Source organism: Lynx rufus, unplaced genomic scaffold (genome assembly GCF_022079265.1).
Source record: "Lynx rufus isolate CCGP_SWC_20201006 ecotype Redwood Valley unplaced genomic scaffold, mLynRuf1.p SCAF_3, whole genome shotgun sequence".
Classification (NCBI taxonomy): Eukaryota; Metazoa; Chordata; class Mammalia; order Carnivora; family Felidae; genus Lynx; species Lynx rufus.
In genome coordinates, this window is record NW_025814845.1 from 158,482,654 (window position 1) to 158,502,359 (window position 19,706).

General features: G+C 50.0%; 1 protein-coding gene across 1 annotated transcript in view; it reads right to left on the reverse strand.

Annotated features, from left to right (window-relative positions):
• Positions 1–17,687, reverse strand: part of FGFR1 (fibroblast growth factor receptor 1) — a 50,689-nt gene extending 33,002 nt beyond the window's left edge. Inside the window, 2 exon segments of the mRNA XM_047091335.1 lie at positions 9,221–9,396; positions 17,628–17,687. Of these exon segments, the coding sequence (XP_046947291.1) occupies positions 9,221–9,308 (88 nt within the window). The 5' untranslated portion in view covers positions 9,309–9,396; positions 17,628–17,687.
• Positions 17,688–19,706: the final 2,019 nt, after the last annotated feature.

A 19,706-nucleotide genomic window follows, 5' to 3' on the forward strand; every position in this document is an offset into this window, starting at 1 on the left:
TGGCTCTGTGCTGACAGCTTGGAGCCTGGAGCCTGTTTCAGATTCTGGGTCTCCCTCTCTCTCTCAAAAATAAATAAACATTAAAAAAAAAAAATAAAATGTTCGTCTGTCTGAACTTTGGGGGGAAACCCAATCTGATATAGGAACATAGTGTAAAAAACACACTATTTTTTCTAGGGACTAGAAAAAAATACTGAAATCAGACCTACTTGAGTGTGAATCTAAGTTCCACGTTTCACCAACTATGACCTCAGGTAAGTTACTTAACTCCTTGGATCCCAGTTTCCCCATCTGACTATGGGAGTAAAACCTATGGCCATGGGATCAGTGTAAAGATGTAAAAATGTAAAGCAGACAGGCTGTGAAGGTGCAATAAATAGTATTTATTATTAGTTTAGAAGAGTTTTACTGGCTTAACCTTTCTGTGGCAAATTTGTCAGTATGTAATCAAGATTTTTAGAATGTAAGTATCCTTGGAAATATGGACAAATTTTATTTGTAAAAGTATGTTCACTTAAGTGCAAACTATTGAAAATAACCTAAATGCCCAACAGTAGAGGACTGGGTAAATAAATACATTTTGCACACCCACACAATGGAATACTATGTAGTTATTAAGCACAATGAAACAATTTTCTTTGCTTGGCAATAAATACTACGTGCTTGGGGCAGCTGGTAGAGCATGTACCTCTCCATCTTAGGATCACGAGTTCAAGACCCACACTGGGCATAGAGCTTACTTAAAAAAACAAAAAAACCTATGTGCTTAAGTTAAAAACCAGTATATGCCATATAAATTCCATATTTGAAAAGTCACATTTGTATAAATGCAAGAAAAACAGTCTAAAGAGATAGATTCACAGTTAACATTGACTAATTTTAGATGATGGGAATAGTTTTTCTTTTTCTCTTTACAAGTCTGTATTTTCTAAATTTCCTATGGTAAACCTTGATGACATATCAAATAGCTGTGTTTTTTTTTTTTCCAACGTTTATTTATTTATTTGGGACAGAGAGAGACAGAGCATGAACGGGGGAGGGGCAGAGAGAGAGGGAGACACAGAATCGGAAACAGGCTCCAGGCTCTGAGCCATCAGCCCAGAGCCTGACGTGGGGCTCGAACTCACGGACCACGAGATCGTGACCTGGCTGAAGTCGGACGCTTAACCGACTGCGCCACCCAGGCGCCCCTCAAATAGCTGTGTTTTATTTTTTTTTTTTAATTTTTTTTTCAACGTTTATTTATTTTTGGGACAGAGAGAGACAGAGCATGAACGGGGGAGGGGCAGAGAGAGAGGGAGACACAGAATCGGAAGCAAGCTCCAGGCTCTGAGCCATCAGCCCAGAGCCTGATGCGGGGCTCGAACGAACTCACGGACCGCGAGATCGTGACCTGGCCGAAGTCGGACGCCCAACCGACTGCGCCACCCAGGCGCCCCAAATAGCTGTGTTTTAAAACAGCAATGAAAATATTCTTTCTGACTGCTCAGAACTTTGCTCTGAGGAAGAAACAAACCATATGTTAAAAACCTCTAGGGCGCCTAGGTGGCTCAGTCAACCAGTTAAGGGTCTGACTCTTGATTTCGGCTCAGGTCACGATCTCATGTTTCGTGAGTTTGAGCCCTACACCGGGTTCTGGGCTGACAGTGTGGAGCCTGCTTGGGATTCTGTCTCCCTCCCTCTCTCTCTCTCTTGCCCTCCCCCACTTGCTCTTTCTCTCTCTCTCAAAATAAATAAAAATAAACTTAAAAAAAAGCTCCATATAACATTAAGGCAAAGTGCCAGCTTGAAAGTTAAACAGAAAGAGGGATTAAAAGAAGTGATTAATTTGGAGACAAGAGGAAGACTTCAAGGGGTAGGTGGCCCTCAAGCTATGCCTTAGGCTAAACCCAAGCTAAATCCAAGCTAAACCCTCAACTAAGAGTAGGAATTACAAAAAGTGAAAGGAGAAAAAGATAGGGGCGAACATTTCCTACTGAGGGACCAGGATAAACTACGGTTATGTATGAATAAATACATTGTATAAAAGAAGGAAAAGGAAGTCTTGTTTTGGCTGGCTGGCTGGCTGGGAGGAAAGGAGGAAGGGAGGAAGGGAGGAAGAAAGGGAGGGAGGGAGGGAGGAGAAAGAAGAAAAAAAAAGGAAGGAAAGGAGGGAGGGAGAAATCTGTTAATGAATGAATGACTGACAGAATGAAGGGACCATCAGCCACAGGCTAGTTTTCAATCCTAGAGAAAAACTTAGGAAGGGCTAAACACTAAACTCAAATTTGAAAGTTCAGTGTTGGTGGATTTTAACCTCTCTCCCTGCCCCAAGCTCGTAACCACTGAGGCCTGTCTTCACCGAACTCCCTGACCCTCTCACCCACTTGAGGCTCCAAGCGCCTGCACGTGCAGGGCCAGGGAAACACAGCCGCATTTGCTCAAATGGCGGTGCCGGCTGCCCCACCATTCACCTCCTTTTACACAACCCATCCCAGGAGGCTTAGCCACGCCATAGTGTGTGGGATAAGGAAGGAGGATTGAGTTTCAAGCTCTGCCAGAGCCCATCTTTCTCAGCGCTTGGGACTAACTGGACAGATGCCTCACCCCAGCGCTGCCCAGTTTGCAAGGGGCAAAGTCTTTAAATGAAGGCAGTGGGCACCTCATCTGGCAAGGGGAAAGATGAGAGTCCAAGTGAACTGACAACCAGGAAAGAGGAACTCTGAGACAGGAGCTACCATTAAGAGGCAACAAGCCCAGGGGCACCTGGGTGGCTCAGTCCGTTAAACTTCCAACTTTGGCTCAGGTCATGACCCAAGGTATGTGGGTTTGAACCCCACGTCGGGCTCTGTGCTGACAGCTCAGAGCCTGGAGCCTGCTTCAGACTCTGTGCCTCCTTCTCCCCTTCCTCTGCTCGCACTCTCTCTCACAAAAATAATAAAAAATTAAAAAAAAAAAAAGGCGGCAACAAGCCCACCATGGGGGCTTCAGGCAACTGTCTCCCCTACTTGGCTGTCACCAGCTGGAAGTCAGAGCAAACCTCCACAGTCAGGAGCAGCCGGGCTCCAGAAGGCCTCTCTCTGGGAGGAAACAGTTTGGGATTTACTCCAGGCCCTTAAGAGCCCCGTTGAGCACTTAACTTTCAGCTAAATCACTTGGGGCCAGAGGGGAGGGTGTAGGGTGAGTGGGCAGAGAGAAGAGAATGTTTGCAGTAAGTCTGTAAATGAGCCATCTTTCCAGAATGAAAGGGAGGCCTGGGCAGCTGAACTCGGGAGACCAGGAGCGCCAGAGCAGCTGGACTTTCCCCGGTCAGCAGGGAGACACTTGTCTCGTTTCCAGGCTTCGGGGAAGGAAGGAAGAGGCAAAGGTGGTGTCTACAGGGTGAGCTGGAGCTCCCAGTGGCCTCAGAGGAACCAGGCGCTGTGAAAACAGGGCGCAGCTGCTGGTCAGGCTCTCTGACCCCGGACATGGCCCTCCTGGATAATGACTCCCCAGAACTCACTTCTCCCAAGGCCATCCATCACCACCCCAGACACAAGCTATCACTCACTGCTTCTGCCTGACCAGGAGCAAGCACCCTGGCTGAGCCCTGCTGACCTACCTCCATGCTGGGGCCACAGCGTCCAAAGGAATCCTTGGCTGCTCTCTCTCCAATTCCCGCCCACCCCAGACTAGGTAGTCACAGAAACCAGGTGACAAAATCCCAGCCTGATTCTTTGTTTGGGCTCCCTCCCCTCCCCCACCCGCAGCAAGGGCTCTGGACAGCCATTTGTTCTTCCCTGAGAAATTCCTCCTCCCTGACTTCGGGGAGCTGGCTGGCAAAGCCAGAGTGGAAAATCAGTGAAGCTAATAGTGTAGCAATGCAGAAGCCAGAGCCAAGAACACAGCCCTGGAGTGGCTTTGCTGCACTTGCCCAGCGTGGTCAAGCAGGACACGTGAGTGCTCCTCCTTCACATTCTCTCACAGGCTGAGCACTGGGTCTCCCTACCCCCACCCTGTTCAGCTCAGCTCTGGGAACACTTGCAAACACGCCCTTTCAAAAACACTCGGGCCTCCACTCTGGGGAAAAGGATGTGGGACAGAGTGGATCCTCGGGGGAAACCTGGTAGGTAAGCATCCTACAGATTTCTACCGACCTAAATCCTGCACCCTTGTTCTCAAGTGGGTCACCCAACGTCGCCTTCTGCTCCATGTGATTCCACTCGCCTTCTGGCTGCGGGAGGAGAAACTCCTCCTGAACACCCAGTGTGCATTCAAAGCAGACAGGAAGAAATGATGTTGGGGGGCAGATGGGGCAGAGGGACGCTCCTGGATGTGTGCCCCAGTACAGCCACGGGACACTGGTGCCCCGGCCATACCAATCAGCTGCAGCCTGTCCAAGGCAGGCAGTGGGATACCCTCTGGTACCTATTTGCGGCTCCCCCTGCAGCCAGGCTGAAATGCATACTCCTTAAGGCCAAAGACAGCTGTGGGACCCCCTGGTGGGTTGTCTGGGGTGGCCGGGGCCCTCCCACCTGAAGCTGGGGCAATGTCTCTGGTACTGCTTGTAGCCACCCCACCACGGGCGCAGGTTTTGTGGAACACAAAGACAAAGCCTTGCTTTGTGGCGCCCGGCATCGAGGGGGCTTGCAGCCAGAAATGGAAACGTGCGGCTTTTCCATTAAGGGTAACCTCTCCCCCTTCAACCGGCCACCAGACTCCTTCAAATCTGGGTAGGTGGGAGGAGCAGGAAAACCCCAGCCCATTAAATCGCTTATTAGTTGCAGGTTTCTGAGTATGTATGCAAGTATTTTGAGACTGCAGGTCTCACACTGTCCCCTTGACCATGGGGTTTGGGGTGTTTAACCCACGTTACTACTGGAAAGGGGGCAGGACCCCCAGCCCCAACTGCAAGAAGCAAGCAGTTTTGGATTCACCCACGTGCTTTTCCAAGTCTTATTCTAAAGGAGAGAAAAATACACAGACACAACCCTCCTTAAGCTCAAAATGTCTTTCAAGTCAGTATTTCTCTTTTTAAAGGCGCATTTCTGCACCTCCACCCATGACCCAGGTTTAGTCTTTCCACACAACTCCCTCTCCCTCCTTCCTCAAGACCTGCTCTGAAACAAGCTTAGCCTCTTTACGATCCCAAACTAGAGAAAGGAAAGGAGAGGGAGGGACCAAGGGAGGCTGGTTTTCCTGGAACCCTTATTAAATCAACTTTCCAAGGACAGCCAGAAACTCCAGGCCCTCCCTACTCCCTCAGGAGCATTTGCAGACTGGGGGAGGGGCACCCAGCACACACACACACACACACACACACACACACACACACACACACACAATTACAGAAGGCCCTTCTGAAGGGGAAAAGCTCTCTGTGGGAGCAGAGTTTGGGGTTTAAACTTTTGCACAAACCCTTTATACACAGATTATAGTCTTTTCTGAGGACAATAGCAGCATTATTATTTAATAATCAGCAGGGCCAAGACCATACAGTGATACTTTACCTTTGTGGGGTACCTTATGGTTTACAAAGCGCAGGGACAGATTTTCCCTAATGACCTCCCAGCAATTCTCTGAAGACTGTGGGGGGCACGTATTTTGCTATCACAAAGCTCAGGAGGGGTAAAGCTCTGTGAAAGAGCCACACTGCACCCACAGGGGGACTTAACCAAACAGGGATCTGGGACTCGTCCCCGGAGTCCAGTGGACTTCCACATCTGTGTCCTAAGGCATTCCACACCACCCAGGGAACAAGCCCCTCACCACGTGCTGTCTTCTGTGGGGTCCCAGGAAAAAGCACTCACAACTGTCATTTATTGCCCACTGACCATGTGCCAGGCACTGTGCTGAGAGCTCTGCACACATTCTTATTGGATCTTGGGAGCAGATGTTCATTATCATTATATTTTATAGAAGTTCCACACACAGGAACTTTCCCAAGAGTCAACAGTAAGAAGTGGTGCCAAAATCAAAACCAAGGCAATTGAGCAAACCTTATGTCCACACGAGACTTACACACAGATGTTCACAGGAGCTTTATTAATAATAACCAAACCTGTTAACCCAAGTGGCCATCAACCGGGGAATGGCTACACAGTCACCACATAATGCCATTATGTGAAATTCTAGAAGAGGCAAAGCTAGTCTATAGTGACAGAAAGTAGATCTGCGGTTGCTGGGGTCAATGCTGCAAAGGTGACTGAATGCAAAGGGGCCAGAGGGAAGTTTTGGAGGTGATGAAAATGTTCCCTACCTTGACTGGGGTGGTAGTCACATGGGACATTATATTTATCAAAACACACTATACCCTTAAAAATTGGTGTATTGGGGCACCTGGGTGGCTCAGTCGGGTAAGCATCTGACTCTTGATTTAGGCTCAGGTCATGATCTTATGGTTTGTGGATTTGAGACCCGAGTGGGGCTATGCACTGACAGTGCAGAGCCTGCTTGGGATTCTCTCTCTCCTTCTCTCTCTCTGCGCCCTCGCCCCCGCTTGTGCTCTCTCTCAAAATAAATTATATTAAAAAAATGGATGTTATCTTTCAAAATGTAAATTATGCCTCAGTTGATTTTTTTTTTTTAAATGGCGGTCTGACTTCAGTCTTCACTGCTGCAGAGCCCTCCTAATAGCCCCCTCCACCTTCCCTATTCCCTCCCTTCTGTTCCTGGCCTGTGTTTCCTCCTCATCAAAACCTTCAGCCCCCTGGCTCCACCCTCTATCACCGCCTGGACTTCCTTTCTCAGTTAGGATCCACAGCCAGTGGATTCAGTGAAACTCTCCACACCCACCCCACCCCACAATTCCTTGGGCCTGAGACCCATACCATTCACTTACTCCATTCTCCATTTCTCAAGGGCAAAGGAGTTTGATAGAGAAAGTTGAAGAAAAGAAAAAAAAGCACTTTAGGGCCCAACATAAATTCATATTCTCAAACCTCATCCAAGCCCTCCTTGCTTTTTGGACTCCCTTATTACCGTCTACACTGTGGCTGATCCAAATCTCTGCTCCTCATAAACCTTCTGCCCTAACTCACTCCTTTTACTTTCATTCTGTCTCTGTCTCGAATCACCCAGAGTTGACAGCCAACCTACTGAAACCCACAGATTCTATTTCTATAGTGTCTGCTGGTTTTCCCTTCCTTTACAACTCACGCCCCCCACTCTGGTTCCTTCCTTTAGCTAGACATTCTAAACAAACAGCTAACTCCTCTGTCTGGCAACTGTGGTAACAGCAGTAATAACTACCAAAACTTTACCTGTAGGTGTCTTATCTGGGTACCTCATTTAATGCTTTATTACTGTCCCCATTTTAAAGATGGGCAAACTAAGGGGTGTCTGGGTGGCGTAGTCGGTTAAGTGTCCAACTTTGGCTCAGGTCTGATCTCACCATTTGTGAGTTCGAGCCCCACAAGGGGCTCTGTGCTGACAGCTCAGAGCGTGGAGTCTGTTTCGGATTCTGTGTCTCCCTCTCTCTCTGCCCTCCCCACCTCACACTCTGTCTCTCTCTCTCTCTCTCAAAAATAAATAAACATTAAAACATTAAAAAGAAAAAAAAAGATGGGCAAACTAAGTCTTAGTGTGCTTGAGTAATTTGTCAAAGCAAGTAATGCAGATATTAAATGGCAGAGCAGGACTCAAACACAGACTTCTTCCCATCTATCCAAATTCAACTGCCAAGTTGATTTTCTGAAAGCTGGATCCACATCACTACCTGCTCGGAACTTTTTGAGATTCCTAGTATCTACCCATTTATTCCCAGTATCTACTCGTTTAAGCATAGTGTCCTTAGCAGGGTGTTAAGGCCTTCCATATGCTAACGCAATTCAATTCTTCCAGGTATTACTCCCCACAACTACCTACTCACCAGGCAAGTCATTCTGTATACACCTTATACATCTTGCCTCAGCACCCTCATTCATGCTAGTCTACCTGGAATGCCCTCCATTCCCCTCCAAACCAACCCCCTTGGCTGTCATCCAACAAACCCTCACCCATCCCTCTAGACCCATCTCAAATGCTCTCTGCTCTCCTCTTCCTCTGCATTCCCACTGCATTGTTATGACTCCACTGTGTGGTTAAAACACGGTCTACCTTGTATTTAGTTACCTCTGTACTTATCTCCCTGATAATAAACTCCCTGTGGGCAGAGATGATCTCTCCCACTTTGGGTCTCTGGCATGTTCTAGCTCAAGTCTTATGTTCAGCTCTGTCTCCGAATGCAACATTAGTCTGTGTGGTCCACCCAAGCACACCTTCCAGAAAGTCTCATGTGATCTTCCCCATCACCATAAGAGTAGACAAATATTTTCACTCATGATTTATCACTCAAACGGGTCCTGACAGTTGAGACTGATGGTTCTTTAAACTCAGCCACTACCTCACGTGCACACCTGAGCCTCTCGCCCACTGCCTGCCAACCTTCATATTTGTGTGATGAGCCACCGGGTCACAAGCCACACTACCCTTTGGCAGCAGTAAGTTCTCACAGTGGGTTCTCACAGGCCCCTGAAAGCCACTAGGTGTGTTATATACCTGTAACCTCCATGAAGTACTTTCACAATTCCAGTAAATCCCATGAGCAAGTCCTTCTCGTTACTAATAATGTCCGACTTTGTAAGAAGCTATAGATCTCCAGGAGCATCCATGCACCATAATGCTCCCTGGCTTTCCGTCTCTCTGAAATCCCTCCAGTGGTGCGTATCCAAAGCAAACCGCTCGGCAGGCTTCCAACCACAGCCTGTCAGACATGGCCAAGGACGGCAAAATGGCAGGCACGTGGCCATGACTGCCAGCCCTCAAAGAAGATGGAACAATTGTCTTTGGAACAATTTTCTAGAAGCCAGAGGTCTTTATCAAGCTCCCACACCCCTCAACATCCAAGTGCTAAACAAACAAATTTATAGGTCACTTGTGTCCCATTTTATATGTCATCCAGGTTGGGGAGTCAGCTCTTAGATCCCAATCAGAAGTTCTTTTTCAGGAAGAGAAAAGCATATATTTCCGCCCTAAGCAGGTCACCTCTGGCAAATGGACGTCACTAGCCTTTATGACCCCAGCCTCTGCTGAAGCTGGGTGTGTTTATAGCCAAGTGCAAACCAGCCCAAGTATTTTGGAAGCCTCTCCTACAAAAAGGAGCCCTTTGCTCCATCCGGGGTGGAGCCTTGCCTTCCCGGTCAACCACAACATCACCTTTGTCCTAGCCTGCCAGGTCTCCGAGGCCCAGGAGTCCAGGCTGACCCCTCAGCCTGTGCCTTACCTTGTTCGGGCAAGGTCGGGGCTGGCCTGGCAGTGCAGAGTGTGGCTGTGACCAGCACAGCCAAGAGGAGGTACTTCCAGCTCCACATCCCAGTTCTGCAGTTAGAGGTTGGTGACCAGGCTCCACACCTCCATGGAGACTCCGTCTTGAGCTTGATCCTCCTTTTCAAGCTGACTCTAAGGAAAGAACAAACCAAAAAGTTAGGAGAGTCTGCGTGGGAGGGGGGAGATAAGGAGAAAAAGGAGTTAAAGTGGGTCGCACAGTCACCCTGTCCAGAAGGGTGCTTAAAGCAAAAACTTACTCTTAAGGCACAAAGAAGGGAACTGTGGTCCTGCCCCAATACTGAATTTGAGGTTATAGGCCTTAATTAGACAAAACAGTGCTTTAATTCAGCTCTCCGACTACTTCCTGAGTGTGGGCTACATGGCAAGCCTTGTTGGGAAAATTGTCGTGAAGTCCTCCAAGGCAAAAGCCCCAAGATGATTTGTGCTGGGAAAGCAAAGAGCCTGGTGAAAATCCCCAAGAGTTCCGCCCCTTCACAGGCAAGGGCTCCACAGAGTGTGGTGGGGCTGTGGGAGGCCCCTGTGTGCTGGTGCCCCTCCAGTACACACTGCACTTCCTCCAGGGCAAACCAGCCCTTTGGTGAGGGGTAGAGAAGATGAATTCTGAACAAACCAAGGACTGGGAAACCAGTACAACGCTGACCTTCTCTGGACCTGTGCAACCAGGAAGCTGCAGTGAGTGATCTCCTGGGTTCTTTCTTTTGGTCTCTAACACCACACACATCGCAGGGACCTCTGATTCTATGAAGTTCCCGTATGGACAGAACACAACTCTCACCAACTCATAAAGGACCTCAAAGCACAGAACCACGAGGTGGACGCAATGCCCCTCCCCGACGCTGCAAGATGTCTAGCAGAAATGAATCCACAAGTAGGGACAAAAATGGTTACGCTGAAGAATACGAAGGTCCTTGCCGGGACCCATTCCAAAAAGCACGGACTGTAGCCCCTTACCCTCCTCAGGTTTGGAGCGGTAAAATTTTAAATACCCACTGAGGGTCTTAAGGATAGGATCGTTGCTGCTGCTAAGCATTTACCAAGTGCTAAGACTTTCTGGGCCCTGTTTGGACTGGGGTAGGAGTGACGTCTCCATATTATAAGTTGCTTCTGTCCTAAATGCTCCAAGGAACCATCCAAGTTATTTGGAGAATCCACTTCTCCGGAACATGCCCTAATGTGGTGCTTCAGCCCTGCCTCCTTGGAGCAGACAGGGCCCCTCATGAGTGAGTCAGTCCCCATGAGTGAGTCAGTCCCGGTTGGCAGAAAACCCCCCAGATTCTTGGCTTCGTTCACAGGCGCTGGCTAGTGGGAGGAGGCATGTACTACCACTAGCTTCCTTCCAGGGCTTTACTAAAATTTGATAACTTCAAATCGTTAAATAAATAAACATTTCTCTTTCAATGTTCTAAATTTAGGAAAGGGACTTGAAGAGACAGAACAGGATATTTACTGAACACCTACTATGCATGAAGCATGTACTAGGTAAAATTTATACTTATAAAACATCTTTTCTTCCTCACTATACACTTTTGGGGGTAGGAATTATTATTCCCCTTTAAGGGATGGGGAAACTGAGACTCCAAGAGGTCGAGTACTTTGCTCCTGGCTATGCAGCTGGTAGGCAAAAGCACGGGGACACTCATCACTCGTTTTTAATGCTAAAGGACAGGGCCCAGGGGGCATGTAGGGGTAAGCAAATCTGGCTCTATCTGGCGAAAGCCCATTTTCTCCAAAGAGCATCTCTGTGTCATAAAGAAACCAAGCAGACATGGACAGACCCAAGGTAGCTCTGGAGATGGGAGCCTCTCAGTTCCTTCGCCTGAGAGAAGACCCTTGGAAGCAGATCACAGATCTGTCTAGGACCGTCTAAGGGCCGAGGATGGGGCACGGTCCCTGGCCTGGGACAGAAGCAATGCTTGCTACAACAGGGCGTCTGTAAGCCACGTCCCACATCTCATTATGCCCCCAAAGATACACCAAACAAAAGATACAGGCTTGTCATCCAGAAAGGTACCCCTGGCTAAGAACCTAAGCATCACAGGAACCACCAGAGTAATGAATGAATTTTCAGTATCCAGTGGAAAGGGTGGTACCATGCTGAGGCGATTAAGCTTGTTTTCAATGCAGCAGACAGGCGGCTTCCACCACCACTCAGCCACTCTCTCCCCCGAAAAGCCTCTCCGGCTCCCTCACAGGTGTGGCTGGCTGTGCTCAGCTCTGCTATCAGTGCATGTCAAACTCTTCTAGCTGCTTCTCTCCAGCTCAACCCCAAAAAGGTGCTTCTCTCTGGGCCTCAAGTCCCACATCTGTGAAACAAAGGACATCAAGAAAACCCAGCCTCCCAGCACCAACCCCTGGAATGAGAAGGGTCCCCATTCCACAAACCTACAGAAAACACGGTGACCCAAACCACCAATCCACATACTGTCTGGGACCCTAGAACTGTCACCTCTTCCTTTACCACACCCCCCTCTCCTTCTACTAATTAATGAATTCTTAAAATCCCCTAGGGACAGTCTCCCTCCTTCACTGCTGGACAGATGTGACCTGCAGCCTTGCAGGTGTACTCAGAAGCTTCCTCAGAGACCTTGCAGCTGGCTCTACCCTCAGTCTCTCCCATACCAGTCAGGTCTCCGGGGACCTGAAGCACCCCCCCCCCCCGCCCCCACCAACCCCACCTGGGCACGGAGGTCCTCAACTGGGGACTGGAGGGGGGGACACAACCTCTGCGTTTCCCCACTTGTTGGAGGAGGTATTTGCCCAGCCTCCATCACAGGTGGTTAAGAGATCACATGGGCAGCATGGGTGAAAGAACCTGCCCTCTCCTAAGTACAAATCCATGTAAGGAATCATAGACACTGTGCTTTGAGTCATTCCTGGCCAGCACTCTCAGGAGACGTTGGTAACTGGTGGCAGAAGACACAAACTTCCTTTCTTTACGAAGGTACTTCTCACTATCTTCAAACCCTATCCTCTAGACCTAGGTATCCCATGCAATGGCCACTAGCCACTTGTAGCTGCCAAAAACTTGCTTGGAATGTGGCTAATAATTAGGACGTGCTAGAAGTGAAACATACACACCAGACTTCAAACCTTGGGTGTGAAAAAAAGGAAGGTAAAGTATCTCATCAATAATTTTTTACATTGGTTACATGTTCAAATGATAGCATTTTGGATTTATGAGGCTAAGTTAAATAGATTATTAAAATCTCAACCAATGAATTAATGAAAGTGAATTCCACCTGTTTCTTTTTTCTGAATTTCAAACATGGCTACTAGAAAAATCTAAGATTACATGTGGCTCGTGTTCTATTTCTTTTTTTTTTAATGCTCATTTTTAAGAGAGACAGAGTGTGAGCTGGGGAGGGGCAGAGAGAGAGCGAGACAGAAAATCCAAAGCAGGCTCCAGGCTCTGAGCTGTCACCACAGAGCCCGATGCAGGGCTCGAACCCACAAACCATGAGATCATGACCTGAGCTGAAGTCGGATGCTTAATGGACTGAGCCACCCAATGTGCTCTATTTCTATGGGACAGCATGATCCTAGGCGATCTTCGTGCTCTGCCCTCTTCTTTGCCCTTCCCCCATCTTTAATGGGCCAAGCTTTCTTATTCTCTGAATCCCACCTCAAAAACAAAACAAAAAACAAACAAAAAAAGCCCCCTACCTCTTCCACAAGTCTTTCTTGAGCCTTCTAGCTGAGGCTCTCATTCCTCCGAATTTCCAAAGTATCATGGGATCGCAAGCTCCTTAAGAAGCAGGGTCTGTGCCTGACTAACTTTCGCTTAATACCCTTAGCACCCACGATCTGCATAGCAGATGCTGACACATTTGTTAATTGGATGAGTAAGTGAATGAAGGAAAGGCTGACTGAAAAGAAACTGATACAGATCATCTTTTTTTTTTTTTTTTTTTTTTTTTTTTTTTTTTTAGTTTACGTATTTTGAGAGAGAGCAGGGGAGGGGCAGAGAGAGAGGAAGAGAGTATCTCAAGCAGGTTTCATATTGCAGAGCCTGACTCGAGGCTCGAACTCACAAAACGTGAGATCATGACCTGAGCCGAAAAGGGTCCTACCCTTAACCCACTGAGCCACCCAGGCGCCCCCAGATACTCTTGAGGAAAAGAGGTTGCCAATGCCACATAAAAGCAATAGTCAAGAACTCTTTCTTAGCCAGCCAAACTCTATCTCAAAAAATACCAAATGAGACATTTTCTAAACATTTTGATTCCTCAGAATTGAGGAAGTAACATCAAAACGTTCATCCCTTTAGATGGGAAGAAGACTGACTTCTTAACAGAAATGGTCGCACTCCCCCAAAGTGAGTATTCTCTACTCACTGTTGAGAGTACCAGGGCAAATAATTAATAGACACCTGAAAAAAGTTATGCAGCTCAGCTTGTAAAATTTTTGTTGGTCCAAGGGAGACACTTTTTTTTAACAATATTTTATTTACTTATTTATTTTTTGAGCAAGAGAGCACAGCAGGGCAGGGGCAGAGAGAGAGGAGAACACAGGATCCAAAGCAGGCTCCATGCTGAGAGCATAGAGCCCAATGCGGGGCTCAAACTCGGGAACCATGAGATCCTGACCTGAGGCAAAGTCAGACGCTTAACGGACTGAGCCACCCAGGTGCCCCAATGGAACACTACAAATGTTGAGTCTTTATAAAAAATGTGTCCAATGTCCTTGGGAGGGAGGTATACCAAAAATTAATAATAATAAGTGAAATACTAATTGCTCCACCATAACCTGGGAAACCTTGCTTTTGAAGACAAAATGGACTGGTGGAACACCACCATATTCACCATATTCTTGGAGTTGTTCACCCAAGTGACAGCTATTTACCTGGGAGGTGGGGGGGGGGCGCATAGGGAAAACCAAATATAACTTCTTTAATTGCAAGAAGTGGTAGTGACAGAGAATTTCTGTTTAAGGTAAATGCAAGCTGAGGGAAAAAAGCACATATGCTGGCCCAAGTCTGGAATTTAATCCTCTCTGGAAACACCAGAATCTTCTCTAAAGCTCTACATCTGGACTCCCACCAGTCCCTGGTGCATCCAGACCTTTGACAAAGCTCTTGGGAAGACAAATGCAAGGCAAATTTCCCAAGAGGAAATTAAACTCATCTGAAGGGATGAGGCTTTTTCAGAACAAGACATTTGAATCAATTCTATCTACCTTCGTTGACTCTAGCAGGCTCAAACTTTCTCAGGAAGCTCTTCCCTAACAGCCATCTTAATGAAAGAGATTTAAAAATGGAGGCAAGTAGAGTGTGTTCAGAGAAGCTGGCTCATGGGAGCAAATCCCCTGCTTTAGGAGTCTTTTTTTCAGGTCAATGCCCCAAACACAAAGCATACAACTAAAAGCAAAAACCCGCAGATTTTCCTTGGGTCTCCATGGCTGGAATCTGCCTACTCAATGCTCAGTGTGCTCTTCCTGCCCTCTGGAGTCCAAGCTAGCTCAGGCTTAGGTATACCTTGATGTACTCTAATCTCCCTCAAGACACGAGGGACAACAGCATCTGCAATGTTCCTACTCTATTTCTTCCTGTGCTTTTGCTTCACTTGCTCTTCTACTGGAACTTTCTAAGTTCAAGGAACTTTGACCAAGGAAAAGAAGTACCCAAGGCTGTCTACTTTGGAACCAAAGTAAGCGGTGCCCCCTCTGGCCCAAATCCCATTTTGTGAAAACGTCTACAAAATGGGCATTTGTACAGGCACGGTAAACGCAGGCCGTGAAAGCACACATGTCCAAGTGGCTCTCCATCCGGATGGCCCTCATTAAAGAGCTGACACTTGGCTATGACTAACAGTGAATGCAACAGATATTTCAAGGAGCTTGTCACTGATGCAGTATGTAACCAACCCTGCTAGAGCCAGGCCCCAGCAACCTCCTGACCCCAAACACCCTGTGCTCCTCCAGGGGTCAGCGGCAGCCCTGGAGCTTCTCCCAACTGGGGTGGGGTGGAATACATAAACAAGTCATTAGAGGGGCAGGCCATCAGGACAGACAGTTGGCAATGGCTCTCCCTTGGTCACTGGAAGGAAAGGAGATGACCCAGGCTTGGGGGTAATTAGCTAGACTGAGACACGTCCCACGGGGCCCTGCTACTTAGCTTTTAAAGCCTCAGAGAGGAAACCAGGAGGCTGGGCCCAGGGGGAAAATGGCCACTTTCTGCTAAACAGTCTCAAGGCTAAGGTCCTACAGTTTAGACGCTATTCCAAAAAAAGCGCTGGTCCGGAGGTGCAAAGGGCAGGGCACATCTGCGGAGGAAACAGTCACCTTAATTACCATGTCTAGAGAAAGTGCGATTTCATTACAGCCTCCAAACTACCGCCCAAAGGAGGAAACCAGAGAAGTGTTTTCAATTTGAAAGAGACTGGAAAAGAGAGGGTGAGAGCGACCAACTCTCCCCACCCTCCCGCAACTTTGGACCATAAGGTGCTTTCCTACCTCAAAGGCTATTACAAAACAAAAACAAAAACAAAAACAACACACACACACACAAACCCTCAACAATCCAACGCCGCGCTTTCAACCCTGTAGCCCTTAAGAGGTAAAATGTCTCACTTCAGTTTCCAGCCCACAGAGCGACTTTAAAACGCCCAAGGAGAGCCCCCAGCAGCAACAGCGGCCGCCCCCCTCCCATGCGCCCCGCAGCTGCGCCCCAGGCTCGCTCCAGGGAGGGTGGAAAAGGAACGCGTGACGCCACCACGGGGCGGTCAGACACCGACGGCGAGCTACGGACAGGGTCAGAAACCCTGGCTGCTCCAGCTCTAACTGAAGGGACGGAAAAAGGAATGCTATGGTTCCAGAAACTTCCGTCAGGGCCAGTTCTGGGTCAAACCCATGGCCAAAGAGGCCACCTCCAGCAGAACCGTTCCCAAGTGCCACCGCCCCTAAAATCGTGGCCCCATCTCCCACGACGCCTTTTTCCGGCACAATCTAGACAGCATCTCCACCATCAGATTCGAAATAACTTGGGATCCAGAGTAACTCTCTCTTCTCCTCTCCAAGTCTCAAAAAAATTTTAAAGAGGGAGGTGGTAAGGACAAGTTGAAGAACAGCAGTTTTAATTTGGGTGAGGGGGAAGGGAGGGAGAGGGATGTTAATGTGGCTGCGGTGTGGGGCGAAACGGAACCAGATGCAGCTGCTACATCTGGAAAATGGGGGAAAAAAGTGTTGGGGGAAAAAGACACCGCAGAAATTTTTTTGGTGGACCAATAGCTTCTGGGCCCAGAAAGAAGCAAGCTTCAACCACCACCACCCCCTCCACCCCTGCGCGAAGGTGTCTGGCTGCCTTCATAGGATATGTGTTAAATGAACTCCGTCTACAATGCCAATAAATTCCTCTGCAAACGAGGGTTCCTCTTTTCCCAACCCCAAACATAACGGGAGGCGGGAGCAGGGCGGGCAGAGGGTCTGAGCCAGAGAAGCAACAAGCAGCGCTGCCGAGTGAACCGCACCGGGCAAAACCCTCATCCCTTCCCCCACCTCCTAGAACCAGATTGGAACTGAACGTTCCCCTCCCCCCCCCCCACCCCATAATGGGGCTTAACATCACCCGCTGGGTGCCCTCCCTTCCCCAAACTTCCGACCTTTTCTGAGATCGACTAAGTAGAAGAACCCCCTCTGGAAAAGGGAATTCCTTTCTCGCTCTCCGCTACAGCCGATTCAGCCATTTGGTGACGACACCTCCTTAAAACCTATTCGAGGAGAGGCTAACCTACCCCTCCACTTCCTTCCTTCTTCATATCCCCATCCACCCACCCGCAACTCCGACCCCAGACTTCCCCGGGGTGGGAAAGGACTCAGAAATACCTCGGGTTTTTACCGTTCCACCCAAAGCTACCTGCTGAATTGGGGTGAGTCCCCACTGGTGGACTAAAAAGAGATGGGCTGGAATGCAACACACACACACACACGCACACCCCACCTCGCTGCCCACTCCCGCCCTCCCTCTCCAGTCCGAGGAAACCGAGAGCCGCCGCCGCCGCCTTCGCCCCGGCCCTGTCCCTCCCAGGTCTCACCGCGGAGCCGCCGCCGCCTCGCCAGCTCCCCAGCGCGAGTTGGCGGAAAAGTTGGGCGGCAGGAGGAGCGGCGGGACCAGCGCGGGGAGGGGGCGCAGAAGGCGACGCGAGCGGGGAGCTGGGAGGGGAGACAAAAGGGGGGCGCAGAGCGCTGGGAAGGGAGTCAGGAGGTGGAGGGGGGCGCGTAACCAGTGGAGGGAGGCGCCGGACCCAACTGGGCTGCGGCGGGGGAAGCGCGCAGCCAGGAGGCTCCAGCGCCGGGGGCCGCTCGGGACGCCAAGCCCGCCCCGGATCTGCGGGCGCCGCGGCTCTTACCTCACTCGGCGCTGCGGTTCCGCCTCTGGAGAGTCCGCCGTGGCTTGTGCGGGCGGGCAGGCGCCCGCGTCCCGGGCTCCGGCCCGCCGCCCCCGGGCTCCGCTCGGGTCTTGGCGGGGCCGCGAGAGCCCCGCGGCCGGCGCTCGACTCCCGGTGGCGCTCGGTGCTCTGCGCCTCCAGCCCGGGCGGGAACAATGGAGCCGGAGCTGGTGCCCCGGAGGCGGGGCGGGGGGAGGGCTCCCGTCCGCCGCCCGGGGTCTCCAGACCCTGTGGCCCCCCTCTCCGGAACCCGGCGGCGGCGCCTCACGCTTCTCGCAGACCCGGCTTCATCGCCCTGAGGGGTTCCCGGCGCCGCGGCGTGCCCGACTGCAGCACTAGGACGGTGCGCGCTGCGGGGCGCCCCTCGGACCGGCGAAAAGTCCTCGGTCTCCGCTGCTTTTCCAGCTGCGGCGCGCGCTCGCGCCCGGAGAAGGCGAGGTCGCCGCAATGCGCTAAGCAGAGTCTCGGTCCAGTCGGGACGTTGCCGCCCAGCTCCGGGCACAGCCTGGGCTCCTCCGCGCGCTGCGGCTGGACCAGAGTCCGGGCTCCCGCTCGCCGCCGCCCGCTGCCCAGGCCGCCGCAGCAGTACCCGCAGGAGCGCTCCGAGCGCTGTGCGCCGGCGAGGCGCGAGGGCTCGCTCTCTCACTCCCACCCGCGCTAGTCCCACCCCCTCCTCCTCCCCCTGCTGCTGCCTGCTGGGCCTTGTAGTTCCCAGCCGCGGCCCCCGAGCCGGGGGAGCGGGCCCAGCGGCGCGGCGCTCTGCGGCTGCTTTGCTGCAGCCTGGTCTCCCTGGGCGCGCGTGCCCCTGCATCTGAGCACCGCCAGGACGGCGCCCGAATTTCAGGCAGTGGACACAGAAGCGGTTTGGGGGGTGAGGTGGGGAGACGCTGTAATCCCGAGGTTGGACTCGCTAGCCCCTGCTTTGGAGTCGCACTTGACTGTGTGCCTTGGGGAAATGATTCACTCTAAATCTGTTTTCTCTCTATGAAAAGGTGGATAATAGTGCTTTCCATATAGAGTTGAGGATTAAATGAGGGCCTGCCACATAGTTAACACTCAATAAATACAAGCTTTTTTATTCACGAGAGGATCTATCCCCTCTTTAGACCCTTCCCCTCCATCTCACTTGCCCCAGCCACAGAGTTTACGTTTTGAGGTCCACGCAAAGATGGGCCCTGTGAATTCTACGGCACCATTCTTGGCCTCCAGAAGTCTTCCACCTGCAGTGACTTTTAGGAGGAAAAGAGTGAGCGATGGGAGCTGGGCATGCTGTTGGTTTGGAAATTAGTCAGAACCCACCCAGAATACCCGAAGAAAAGGCTCTGTGGAACCTGAGGAAAAGTGGCTCAGATGCCCTTTCCTCTGGATCCTTCCCCTGTAAGCTAATGGTTCCCTAATCCAGATGGACACTAGTCCTCTGGGGAACTTCTAAAAAAATACAAATTTTAGGACCTGCTCAGACTTCAGGAACTAGGCTGTGCCAGGAAGGGGTCAAGAGTCTATATTTTTTTCTGAGGCTCCCAGAGTGCCAGGTTGGGGCCATTGGGAGGGTGAGAAGTGTGCCACAGGAAGTATGAAAGATATCTCCATTCTGGTCCCCTACTTACAAACTGGTTGACTTTGGACAAGTTATACACCTGAAAAAAATCAAGACTTGTTTACCTATTTCCCCCTAGCTGGATGATTGTCATGAGAATCAAAGAAAATAACGGATATCAGTGCACCAAGTGTTACACAAATACAAGTCACTATGTCAGTTAAGGTAGGGCTGATACCTCATTGCCACCCCCCACAAAACCCCTCGAACTTGTGGAAGCTGGAATACTGAATGAGATTAACCACCCGCACCCCAAATGTAAGGAAATGAGCTGTTATTTTTCTATTTGACCAGCATGTGAAAGAATAGTGACTATCATAGTGTCGTTCACATAGTAGGAGATCAATAGATGTTTATTGACTGACTAGAGATATTCAATAAATATTTGTTGAATGGATGAGTACATTAAAAACTAAATAAAAAGCAGGAACACACGTATTTGC